Here is an 11,938-nt window from a genome sequence, read left to right as displayed (position 1 = left end):
TAAATCTCAAGATGAGGGGCGATTCCAGGATCTGACCTATAGGGGTGCTTAGCACCCAGCAGGGCTAAGACCCATGAGAAGATATTCGTTGGTGCAGTTTTCTAAATCTAACTGCTTATTTACATACATTCACAAACAAAATTAAGAGACATGTTGTCAGTAATTCATATAATAAAAGAACAATGTTCATTTTACTCAAAGAGTAAAGTCAGAGAAACTGATAATATTTTCCAGAGGTGTATAAACTCAGTTTGAAACAGAATCTCAAGATTACGTCATACCTGCCAACATCTGCTAACATTAATGAGACACAAGCAGCTGTGGAGTGACACAGTCCTGTGGTCTGCTGCCCCGGAAATTAAAATAAAATCTACTCAGAACTTTGCATTTACACTCATTTGAAGAACATTTTACTAAATTCATAGGATTAATAAACCTAAAACCAGTTAATAATCAAGGTAGTTGATAATAATAAAATACGGAGGCGTCAATACGGGACGCCTCCGTATTTTACGGGATGGGTGGCAACCCAATTCACCTAAAACAGGGCTAAAAACGCCACTGCTCAAGATATAAAAGTTTGGGTCAAGTGGCAAGTTAAGCTTCAATATATGGTTCTGATTTATCCTTGGATTCCTTACCAATAAGATCCAGGCAATCCCATAAAATATGTAAATTGTACTTTTTCTAACTTTTACCCGAGTAGTTTCTTGGGCGTCTTCTTTTTACTTTTACTTGAGTAAAAATATGTTGAAGCGCTAAGTACAATTATTGTCTACATTACCCTTTTCCTTCCTGTAGGCGGTGCACATTCCCATGAAATGCTTGCAACAACCACAGATGAAGAACGTACTGTTGTGCGACATGCCGTAAATCATGTGGCACTGTTGAGCAATACTTAATATTTTGTTGTTCTTAAAAGAGAAACTGTCACATCAGGCGTTCACCAATTGAGTCCAAACAGTGCCTGACTTTCGATTTTACAGTACTTTCGATTTTTGATGTCATTTGTACCGACATACACGTTTCAATTTTTCGGAAAATCCGCGTAGTGATCGTGTTTTCCTGTCTGACATAAGGAACTACACTAACCGCATTCTGTTGTAGAAGAACAGGGTTTGTCCAGTGATCCTGTTTCTGCCCCCCCCGCTCCACAAAACGATGCTGGTCACCGTTTTCTGCGCGCCGAGGGATCGCCCAGAAACCACGTTTGCCCTCGACGTTTCCCCGGAGCTGGAGCTGAGGGACTTTGTAGCACTTTGTGAACTGGAGTCAGGAATCCCAGCTGGGGAAATCCAGGCAAGACCCAAACTGGATGTAGCCGCGGAGCTAACTCAGCTAGCAGCTAAAGTAGCTAGCATGAATCGCTCTGTTGATGATTTGACGCTTGAGCTGTTGCGAAACATGAGTTATTAACAACAAATATGCTTTTAGATATATTTTTCACTCATTTATTAGAACATTATTGATAAAGTGTTATCTGCCATAGCGTGAGTTTAGTTTTAAACCTGTAAAGTTAACTGTATGTGAAAAAATTAAGTAGTTATCTGTAGCTAAATGTTACAGATAACATTTAGCTTGGTTGGCTTATCAAGATAAAGAGGAAATGTAAGCTTAGAAAATACTCTTATAGCTTAAGGTCCAGTGAATTTTTAACAGCTTTAACACTAAACATAGCTGTATAAATCTGGTGTTATGTTTTTATGGACTAATTGGAAAGTTCAGTATTTTCATTGGCCTTGTGCTTGATCTCAACTAATAACTATGTAGATGCACCAATCGACTGGCTAGAGGTCGGAATTAGACTATTTTTCCCTTGGTCAGGTCTAAACAGAGATTGACGAGTCAAATAGTGAAGTCATGTTTTATTTCATAACTATGAAAAGCATCAAAGCAAAGAAATCCTATTTATTAGCTATAAATATATCACTGAATCCTGTGTACTGTGGTCTTCTGTTGAGTTTAATAGAAATAACCTTTATTATCCCTCAGTAGGGAAATTCAGGAGTACCAGCAGAAAAATCGAAGCATGCAGTTTTACACAAAAGTAAAAAATATTTATACATATAAAATATACTGTGCAGTTATTAAAACTAACATACTCTTATTCAAAGAAATGTGCAACAGAGTAGGAAGAATTAAAAACAGTACAGATTGTGCTTGTATTTTTGTACCAAAGAAACAAAATGTGAGTCTGTTACTGCTGCATGCTTTACAGTTCAGCAACAGCTTCACACGTGGGGTGGGAAAAAATAGAAAAAGGACAGGAAAAAAATTATTTGATGCATAAAGAGATACTGTCATAACCGCTTCAGTTTAAAATGTGAAAATACTACCTCAAAAAACTTCAATAAAATACACGGGAATATGTATGAACCACAAAAGGCCTGACTGGTGGATCTCTAAATATTTTTCATTTAAGAAAATTTAAGTTCTGCTGAAGTTCAAGCAGGGTGATGCTGCTCAGAACTGAGATCTTGCAATGTTTTGCAAAAGTATTATGATTATATGTTTTACTGCATTAATGAATCCTCTATTATTTTCCAACAAAAATAAAACTACTCATTATGCAAAATGACAAGTTACTGTTTCATGTTATCTCTTGTTGTGTAAAACTCTTACAGTATTTTAAATTCAATTTACTAGAGCAAGATACTTGCAAGAAGTAGCTCATAGTGAGTGCAGCATTTTTGGACTGCAGTGGGATCTCCATCGATTAAATAATCTTAACCTTTCTTCCAAACAGATCACGTATGTAGAGCAGCCCCTAAAAGACCCCACCCGTGCCTTGGGGACTTACGGTGTGAAGGATGGAGATGTGGTTGTTCTTCGACAAGCTGACAGAAGGCCTCCACAAACTCAACCAGCTTTTCCAGGTAACATGTCTGTTGACATTTCCTTTGACCAGCAGTCTGGCTTATTAGTTTTTAGGCTTTGACACACAGGAGGCAACGTCATTCCCTCTCCAGTTATTTCCTTTGGAACTTTTGCAGTTTGGTGACAATCACTTGTCCTCCTCAACCAAGCGACCGGCAAAATTTGTGCAAGCGAAATTTGCACACATTTTGTGCAAATTTGTGCAAGTGAAATTTGCACAAATTTCATGTACACAAATGTGAAAGTGAATTCACATTTGTGTACATGCAGGTTAGAGATGTGAAACAATGTTGAAAATGTGAAAGAGATAGTATTACGTATTTTCTAGGCATGCAGTGACATTTTTAGTAACTATATTACCTTCAGTTCTTATAAAAATGTTTTATATATCAAGCATAACTTAAGAAATGTGACTTCTGCTCTTTCTGACACTCTGCCTTCAACAATGCCTTTCCAGTTTACAACTGTTCTTTGGAGCGTTGTTCTGAGAAGTAGTTCCTATGATAGGTTTCAGACATGGTTTTGATTGAGGAATAACATTATGGCTTGATACAAAGCACAAACAGTTAATTTTAACTTTTGTTGCTGCTGCTGCTATCGTGTCCCATGTGTCGGGTTAGCTTAGTTAGTTAGGATAATAAGCTCTGTCACATGGTGGTGAGAAGGCCCTATGTTCAGTTTCCAGTCTTTCTGTTTTTCCAGTGCATGTGCGGGTTCTCTACGGGTTCTTAAGCCTCCTCCCAGTCCAAAAACAAGTTAAACTAAAATTGCATTTATTAGTGTCTTCTTTTAGGTGTGAATGTGTGTGAGCGTGTCTGTGTGTTGCCCCGTGTACTTTGCCTTTCATCCGGTGTCAATAGGCTCTAGACTCCTCCACCCCACCAGTGGGTGGAGTCAGTGGATGGATGGGTGAAAAGTCTAACTTCTCTGCCTTTCTCCTCCTCACCAGGCCTGCCCCGTATCGACTTCAGATCCATCACAGTCCCTGGCACCTCATCTTCACCCAATCAACATTCTGCCCCGCAGCCGCGGCAACAAGCTCCGCAGCAGCAGCCGCCGCCGCCGCCGCAGCCGCGCCCCACACAGCCTTCTACGCCAATGGCCTTTCGCGGCTCTTCGCCACAGGGCCTGGACAACCCCGCCTTACTACAACAGATGCTTTTATCCAATCCACACGAGCTTTCTCTGCTCAAGGAGAGAAACCCTCCACTTGCTGAGGCCCTACTGAGTGGAGATTTAGGTGAACACATTCAAGTTTTTAGTGCCTTAAAGAGGCTTAGTAACTGGGGAGGTTTTTAATATTTTTGTCGCATTACCAACACAAACTTAAATGTAATTTATTAGGATTTTATGTAGGGTATAATTGAGACGAGAAATACAGAAAAGTGAGTTATTTGTTTTAGTATCTTCAAGTTCACGTTTTAGAACAACCATTTTCTGCATGTCAAGCATGTCTGCAATCTCCCATACATAGTTTTTGGCAAACAAGATTTTTCAGTTTTTTTCTTTCAAAAATGCCTTTCCTGTTGCTTGTTTTGGCGTAAACTACTTACATTTGTTGTATCAGCAGACTCCCAGCTAGCGGTTATTTGATCCCTCGGTTTTTCATTTCTCAGAGCGTTTCACCAAAGTGCTGCTGGAGCAACAACAGGATCGAGCCAGAAGAGAGCAAGAGCGAATCAGACTTCTGACCGCTGATCCATTTGATTTGGAAGCTCAGGCAAAGATTGAGGAGGACATCAGGTAGGAAAACATTTGGAAGTCACTATAACAGCTTACGACAAAATACAACACAGCTCTGGTTTCACTGGTAATGAAAGTGCAAAATTTGAACATGATTTTTGCCATTTCTAACCTAATGCATTAAAATTCAGTATTTAACCACCATGTTTTAACTGTCTTCCTTTTTCCAGGCAGCACAACGTGGAGGAGAATATGACAATTGCAATGGAGGAGGCCCCAGAAAGCTTTGGACAGGTGGTTATGCTGTACATTAACTGCAAAGTCAATGGCCATCCTGTGAAAGCTTTTGTTGACTCAGGTAATGAACATAAAACCCTGATGCCTGATAAAGTTTCTACAAGTTTGTTGGTCAAGAAACGGAGTGGTAATGAAACATGCGAGCGCTGAACAGCAGTTTAGTTTCAGCATGTTCAAAAATATCTTGGCTTCAAAAGTTAGTGGGAATGTCACTTTTAATTGATCAGGATTTGTTTTATATTTGAATTTACCTTTCTGTTTGTCCTTCTCTCATGTTTGAATACATGTAAAAAAAAAAAGCAACATTAACTCACCAGCCGTCAGTGTCGGACTTTAGTTGCAGTCGTTAATGCCGACATTCAAGCATGAATAAAAACGACACAGTATGTTTGATACCAAAATTGCACCTTTCGGTCCTGTTTTGTCAATTTTTGTCCTCCTTTTGTCTGTTTTTTGTTTGTCATGTTAAGGAGCGCAGATGACCATCATGAGCCAAGCGTGTGCAGAGCGCTGCAACATCATGCGACTGGTGGACCGGCGCTGGGCGGGGATCGCCAAAGGAGTGGGCACTCAGAAGATCATCGGCAGAGTTCATTTGGGTAGATGGCTCTTCAGCATGTTGAAATGGAGTATATTAAAATACAACTAGAATGGTTTTATATTCACTGAATGCATTATCCTCTTTAGTTTTACAATCCTTTGGTTGTGATTTCATAAGCGTGAAGCGACTCGTTGCTTTCCTCTGCTTGCAGAATCTAATTTTTAAAATCCAAACAAGCAGAGCTCGGTTAAATGTAACTATTTGGATTCTAAATGTCCTGATATTATCTGGTTGTGGAGCAGCAGAAAATCCTTCTCTCTGAAAACGGGGTTTATCTCATTGTTTATAATTTATTGTGATAGAGTTTTTATTTATTGCTGTCACGATAAATATCAATTCTTGACGTTTAAAAACTCCCAAAACTCTCCACATGGCTCGGATTGTTATTTCAACCATTTCCTCAACAATATTTCTGAAAATATGATTAAATGGAGTTACTGTGTGCAGTTTAATGCTGCAAATAACACGACTGGTGTCCTTATTGCAAATGGGATTGTTTTTCAATCCCAGACTTTTCAATATATGTGTTTGTTGGGCTATAATTGCTGTGACACACAGTCATATGCCTTCCTTACAAAATCATGATAAAACTTTAAGTCTGTATTCTCCTTTCTCTCCGTTTTCTTCCTTCCAGCTCAGGTCCAAATAGAAGGAGACTTCCTTCCTTGTTCTTTCTCCATATTGGAGGACCAGCCGATGGATATGCTGCTAGGCCTGGACATGCTGAAGAGACATCAGGTTAGCTGTATTCAAAAAGTACATTTAGATGATAAAATAAATAAATGGAATAAAATTTACTGAGATGAGTTATACAGATGATGATGTAATTTACCAAGGCGCACATGCAGACAGGCATTTCTTTTTTTTTTCCTCTCGATAATTTAGGGATAATTTTTTCTGTCCGTTTTTCCTTGTAGTGTTCAATCGACCTGAAGAAGAACCTGCTCATCATCGGCACCACGGGCACCGAAACGCGCTTCCTGTCTGAGGCGGAGCTGCCGGAGTGCGCCCGGCTCGCGTACGGACCAGAAGGACGCGAGGATGCGCGTCCAGAGGAGATCGCCGACAGAGAGCTGGCAGAGGCGCTTCAAAGATCTATACAAGAGAGTGGTAAGAAGCTGTGTCAGCGCTCTGGTTTCACCGATTAGTTTTTTTTTTCTCTCTCCAGCTCTGTTAGATTTACATTTGCATGTGCCACTTAAAGCTTCTTACTCTCAACCTCATTTACGCACTCATCTGAATTTCCAGTCACTTCATGTCATCACCTCGACAGTTTGAATGTGTTTCAAGAAAAAGATGAGATAAGATCGCTGTCCGATGAGATTAGGATTTTATGTCATCAGAGCTAGCCTACTGGTTACAGAGAAACTGATATTTATGAGGTGAAACTTAACGTCTGCGTCTCGTCATTGGCGTAACGGACCTGTCAGCTGTACCGCTCATGGTGGGTGACTTCCTTTCTGTACCGAGTCAAAATTTGGAGGAAATCCCCTTCAAAATTATGCATTAGTGCCAACTTACAGTACCTTTTTATTATGCAAAGATATGAAAGTCTAGTATGAGCTTCTGTTGTCTGAGGAGCCCGACAGAACCACTCGGAGCCGCCTACTCAGATACACTGAAAAGAACATGCAGTTCAAGCCGAGACGTAGGAGGTTATTTTTTTTTCTGAAATCAGATTAATAAAATGCAAACGGACTATAAACATCCGGTGGCAGGAATACAAAAGCAAGAACAAACTGGAGACGATTTTCCACTAACAGAAACTCTCTGGTAATTGGTGCGTTGCGTTTTGTGTTCTCTCTGAAGTGGGAATATCAAAGCTCATAAACAAAAAGAAACCGAGCAGAGCTTCCCCAGACGTAGATTTCCAACTCGGAAAATTGGAGATCTGTGAGCAACGAGGCTGCTCCGTGTACAAAACATAAAAGCTTCAAGAATAACCCGTTTATTTTCTCTTCTGACCACCAAACTAGAGGTGCACATCGTTCTTCTCAAACTCTTTTTGAGTTCCTTTGGAGTTGTGAAGCCAAAAAATGAAGAGAAATACGTTTAACATTCACTTTACTGTCATTCAGAAAGTCAGAAATACACAGAATTAAATTAAAGAGCATGGCTAAAAAAAAAAAAAAAAAAACATCTGCACAGAAAAAACAAACACATTGTGCCAGATTTGTACTGATAACTCAAACAAATAACACTGCCTCGACAGCAGTCCAACAAAAGTCAAACAGTGCACGTTTTCAGACATGAACCTGAGACAAAATGAGTGCAGCATTGTTAACCTGAAATGTTACAAAACATTACATAATATCTATCATCTCATAAGTAAAACATCTTATCTTGAAGAATAGAATGTGAGTTATAAACACCAGGAAGTCTTCCCCCGTGTAAAGTTTAGTTCCCTTAGACAACACAGGTTACATATACTTAAGTTAATTATGAGTATTATGAGATTTTGAAGATGCACTTAAAACACATGGACTGATTATACAAGAGATAATTTCACAGATTTTTCAGAAACTAGAATCGGCTGCACTCATTTGAATTTGATGTAAATTTTCTGTTTTCAGAGACTGAATTATAAATACACACTTAAACTCTAATGTTTTAGGTTTACAAGCGTCCTCCTTCTGACTGGACTTAATGTTATTAATGTTGCTGAGTCAAAAAAAAAAAAAAAAAACTGTTGAAGTTTGTGTAGAGAGCTTAAGATTGGGGTGATGCCACAGAGCCCTTCCAGTCTCATACACATGGAGCTCATTTTAAAAGATAAATAATCAAAAACAGCAGTGGAAACATCTGTTAGCAATTAAAAGAAGCGTTTCATTGCTGTTAAATTAAAATAATGGTCAACTGTAGATGAATGAAGTCCCTTGGTTGGAAATATTGGCTCAAACACGATGATTTCTTATGGTCTGATAAATGTTGAAAAGTAGCTGCAGCAAATTATGCTCAGCTTGTTCTCAGCCGGAGCAAAACAATATATGACGAAGTTCAAAGAATTGGTTTTAAACGTTCAGCCGAAGTGACTTCATTCAGGAGCTTCTGCGGTTGACTCATGGGTTTGTGAACATCCCGATGAAGAACCCGGCCCGGGCTCAGGTTGTTTTCAGATGACACTTTTCACATCTGACGTGTGTGAAAAGGCCGACAGTTTGGTTTGGTTGCATGCTCTGTGTGTGACTGCTAACTTTCTCCGTCCCTTTGCATGATGTGTGTGGTGTGTGCCCCTAACCCCTGAGCAGGAGAGCACTGATGCATTTGGAGACAGCTGAAGAGGGCCCGACCAACCAGGTACTGCAAACTCACAAGACCATTACCAGAGCTAAGTCCATTGCTGTTGAATCATTTAGTTTTTTTTATTTTGCTGTTATTTTGCTGCTGTTGTGGTTGTTGTACCTTTTTATGTTTACTTATTGGTGTATTAAACCTGAGCTTACGACATTTAAAAGTAGCAGAAGTAGCATTGTTCATGAGTTATTAGTGTGAGAGAGCTGAACATTCATAAATGTGGTTGAAACGTCGTCCGGCTGACTGATTCCCAGTTCTGTTTTCTCCCATATTAGACACTGCAGATGGACAAACTACCTCACTGCAGCCCTCGCCATTTATATTACCAAGACCCTTAGACCGAATGGCCATACCCTCCTCTTCCTCTCAAAGCCCTTCCAGTTGTCAATCACAGAACCCGACCTTGGATCGCTCCCAGTCTGCGCCGGCCGCCGTGCAGCAGGCCCCACAGCTTCCTCAACCTTTGACCCCAGAAAACGATGCTTCTCCACCCCATGGCGACCGTTTCCACCCTCTGCCTCTCCAAAGCGAACCCGACCTGTCCCCCGCTCGCAGTCCAACATCGGATATATTCGCCAGTGAGTCCCAGGAGCCCAGCAGGGCGGCGCCAGCTGACGGTGTTGAATCTGACCAGGTGGAGAGCTCTTCACGTGAGGAGTGTTTGCCCGAACAGCCCATGGACCAGGAGGTGAGCGAAAGCGAAGCGGCGGAGGCCGACTCCGTCGAAATGGCGTGTCCCGCCGACTCCGCTGAGAGGGAGCAGCCTGACGGAGACCGCTGCTCCAGCTCTGACAGCATCCCGTCCCTGGCGGCGGCGCTGAAGGAGCTCCACGAGCTGCTGGTGCAATCGCAGAACCGCAGCATGTCCTGCTCCCCGTCCCACCCGCACGGGCAGGACTCGGACAAAGTTTCCCCCGAGCCAAGCACACCGACGCCAGAAGACACCCAGCCTGCCCCTTCTACTGCCAACGCAGCTGCTGCAGAAACAAGTGATGCCAAAGCTAACTGTGCTGCTGACGAGGAACCGTCGGAGAGTCCCGTCCCCGACCTCCGAGGTCAGGCTGAGTGTCTGCATGAAGACGCAGCAGAAATGGGGGAAGAGCTCGAACCGCCACGGTGCCCCGACAGCTCAGAGGATAGAGAAGAGACCTGCGTTAGCGGCGCTTCTCAGCCTGAGCCGGAGGTTTCCCCCGGTTCTGCAGCGGTCCCCGAGTTCAGGGAACCACCGGAGGGGCAGCACGGACGAGGAGTCGCAGACGGACAAGCCGCCAACACCACGGATTCCCTCCAGACGGAGCGAGCTTTCCTCAGCCCTGCATCAGCGGCTGTTAGCCCGCCACAGGAAGTGTCAAGCACCTCGTCCTCGTCTGCTCCTCTTCTCACTCAGGCCCCTCCACCTTCGTCGTCCCCGTCCCCCGTCCCGCCCTCTCCACGTCCCTTTATGGAACAGTTCCCAGCCGAGCACATCCAGAGGATCCAGGCAGCGGGTTTTTCTGCCAGGGAGGCGGTGGAGGCACTGGAGCAAGCCCACGGCGTAGTGGAGATCGCTCTGCTGGCTCTTCTGGCTCGCAGCATCACTGTGCCCACCTAGACTCGAGCAATCACACAAGAGTCCCCGGCCTCCCGACTCGGCGTCTGTCCTCTTTACACCTTGTTGCAGATCCAGATGTCTCAGTCTCCCGTTTGAAAGGGAGCTTGGAAAAGCCACAGGGAACACAAAAACACAAAATCTTATCTAGTACTTCTGGTCTACTTTGTAACACAAGTATCTTTAAGTACTCTGGAAATAAGACAGATTTAGCTGACAAGTAGCTTTTTACCAAGATGTAGGAGCTTGTTTCATGTGAATAATTCCTCAAGTACTAGTTCTACTTATAACATGTGAAAAATCTCGTTATAATTCAATCTGCCACTGGAACCAGTACTTTTTCATCAACATTAAGAAGTTATTAACTGAAAACAAGCTCCTACATTTTGCTGAAAAGTCGCTTAGAAGTTAGTTTTATCTTATTTCAAATGTAATAAGAAACTAGACCAAAAATACTTAGTAGTATTTTGTGTTTTTGCAGTGAATCCTGTCTCCTGGTTTGTCATTAAGAAAATCTAAGAGGAAACAAGACAACTGGTAATTTGTTTTTGGCTATTACAGATATGTGAGGTGTGTTTGCATGCAGATGTTTTGGGTAGCCCATCAATCAAATTGGTTTTTTAAGCAATTTGGTATCATTGATTTTTTTTCTTTCTTTTTTTTTGGCTTGTTTGGTTTCCCAACATTGACTTGTCAATACATACAAATAGTACAATTAATTTTTAAACCCTTAAATATTCAAAGTTTCTCTTTCTGAAAGATCTAACTGTTAATCATGAATACAGTCTGTGCTCCTTTGCAGAAGTTCTTGTTTGTAGCCCAAATGATGACAGAACTGCATATTGGGAACATAAGCAGCTCATATTCAAAGTCACAAATAATTGGAAATCTTTAAATTAACAGTAAACATCACTAAAATACCAATTGTATTTAAATGCGACAATAGATGGCATTTTCTGGTTCAGCATGTCTCTTACAGAAGGTATCTTGTACTGTTTGTATGACTGCAATCCGAAAGCTTTCCAACATGTAGATTACAGAACCTGTTTTTTAGCTCTTGTTCTGAAACTTTCTATTTTGTGTCAAATCCTCATAGTGTGTTTATACTTGAAATCATCCCTTTTTTCTCTCATTTTGAGTCTGGCCATCTTGTCAGTGCATCATATATCAAGGATTTTCATGGCTTTATTTGAGTCATACCTACAATATTCAGGCAGATTTCATTATTTTATCTTGTAAGAAATTTTAAATTGCAAATAAAATGAAACTAGTATTTGTATCCTTTGTCTGTTTCAAGTCATTTTGCATTATTCATATGCTAAACAAGCAGGGGGGTATTTAAAATATTGTTTTTTAACTTTCGTATCTTACTGCTAACATTTTGTTTCTCAGGAAAGTGGAATATTATCCACAGTTCAGCTATATGTTATTCATAACCCTTGCATTTTACTTTGCAAAGATTCCAATTTAATGAGTTCTTACTGCACTTTTTGTCATTATTTCATTTTATTCATTTGAAAACAAATTAGCATTTTAAATCGGTACCATTTTAATTTTTTGTGTAAAGCGGCAAGAAAGGGGCAGTAAAATTAAAGTTC

At 41.2% G+C, this 11,938-nt stretch overlaps 1 protein-coding gene across 4 annotated transcripts; it reads left to right on the top strand.

Annotated features, from left to right (window-relative positions):
• Positions 1-850: 850 nt before the first annotated feature.
• ddi2 (DNA-damage inducible protein 2) lies at positions 851-10,745 on the top strand. Of its 4 annotated transcripts, XM_015017693.1 has the most exons (10): positions 851-1,299; positions 2,747-2,876; positions 3,827-4,117; positions 4,494-4,620; positions 4,791-4,918; positions 5,328-5,456; positions 6,093-6,196; positions 6,376-6,568; positions 8,707-8,755; positions 9,028-9,067. In XM_015017693.1, the coding sequence occupies exons 1-9, from the start codon at positions 1,162-1,164 to the stop codon at positions 8,715-8,717; spliced, it is 1,251 nt and encodes a 416-aa protein (XP_014873179.1). In that variant the 5' UTR covers positions 851-1,161; the 3' UTR covers positions 8,718-8,755; positions 9,028-9,067. The 4 variants fall into 4 exon arrangements, with proteins under 4 accessions (XP_014873179.1, XP_014873177.1, XP_014873178.1 ...); XM_015017691.1 differs by lacking the exon at positions 8,707-8,755 and having other exon boundaries at positions 4,791-4,854; positions 5,336-5,456; positions 9,028-10,745; XM_015017692.1 differs by having other exon boundaries at positions 8,707-9,088.
• Positions 10,746-11,938: the final 1,193 nt, after the last annotated feature.

The sequence above is a fragment of the Poecilia latipinna genome, unplaced genomic scaffold, assembly GCF_001443285.1.
Source record: "Poecilia latipinna isolate Pla-1442-1.1 unplaced genomic scaffold, P_latipinna-1.0 Scaffold2178, whole genome shotgun sequence".
In the NCBI taxonomy this organism is placed as follows: Eukaryota; Metazoa; Chordata; class Actinopteri; order Cyprinodontiformes; family Poeciliidae; genus Poecilia; species Poecilia latipinna.
This window is presented reverse-complemented; position numbering and strand designations above follow the sequence as displayed.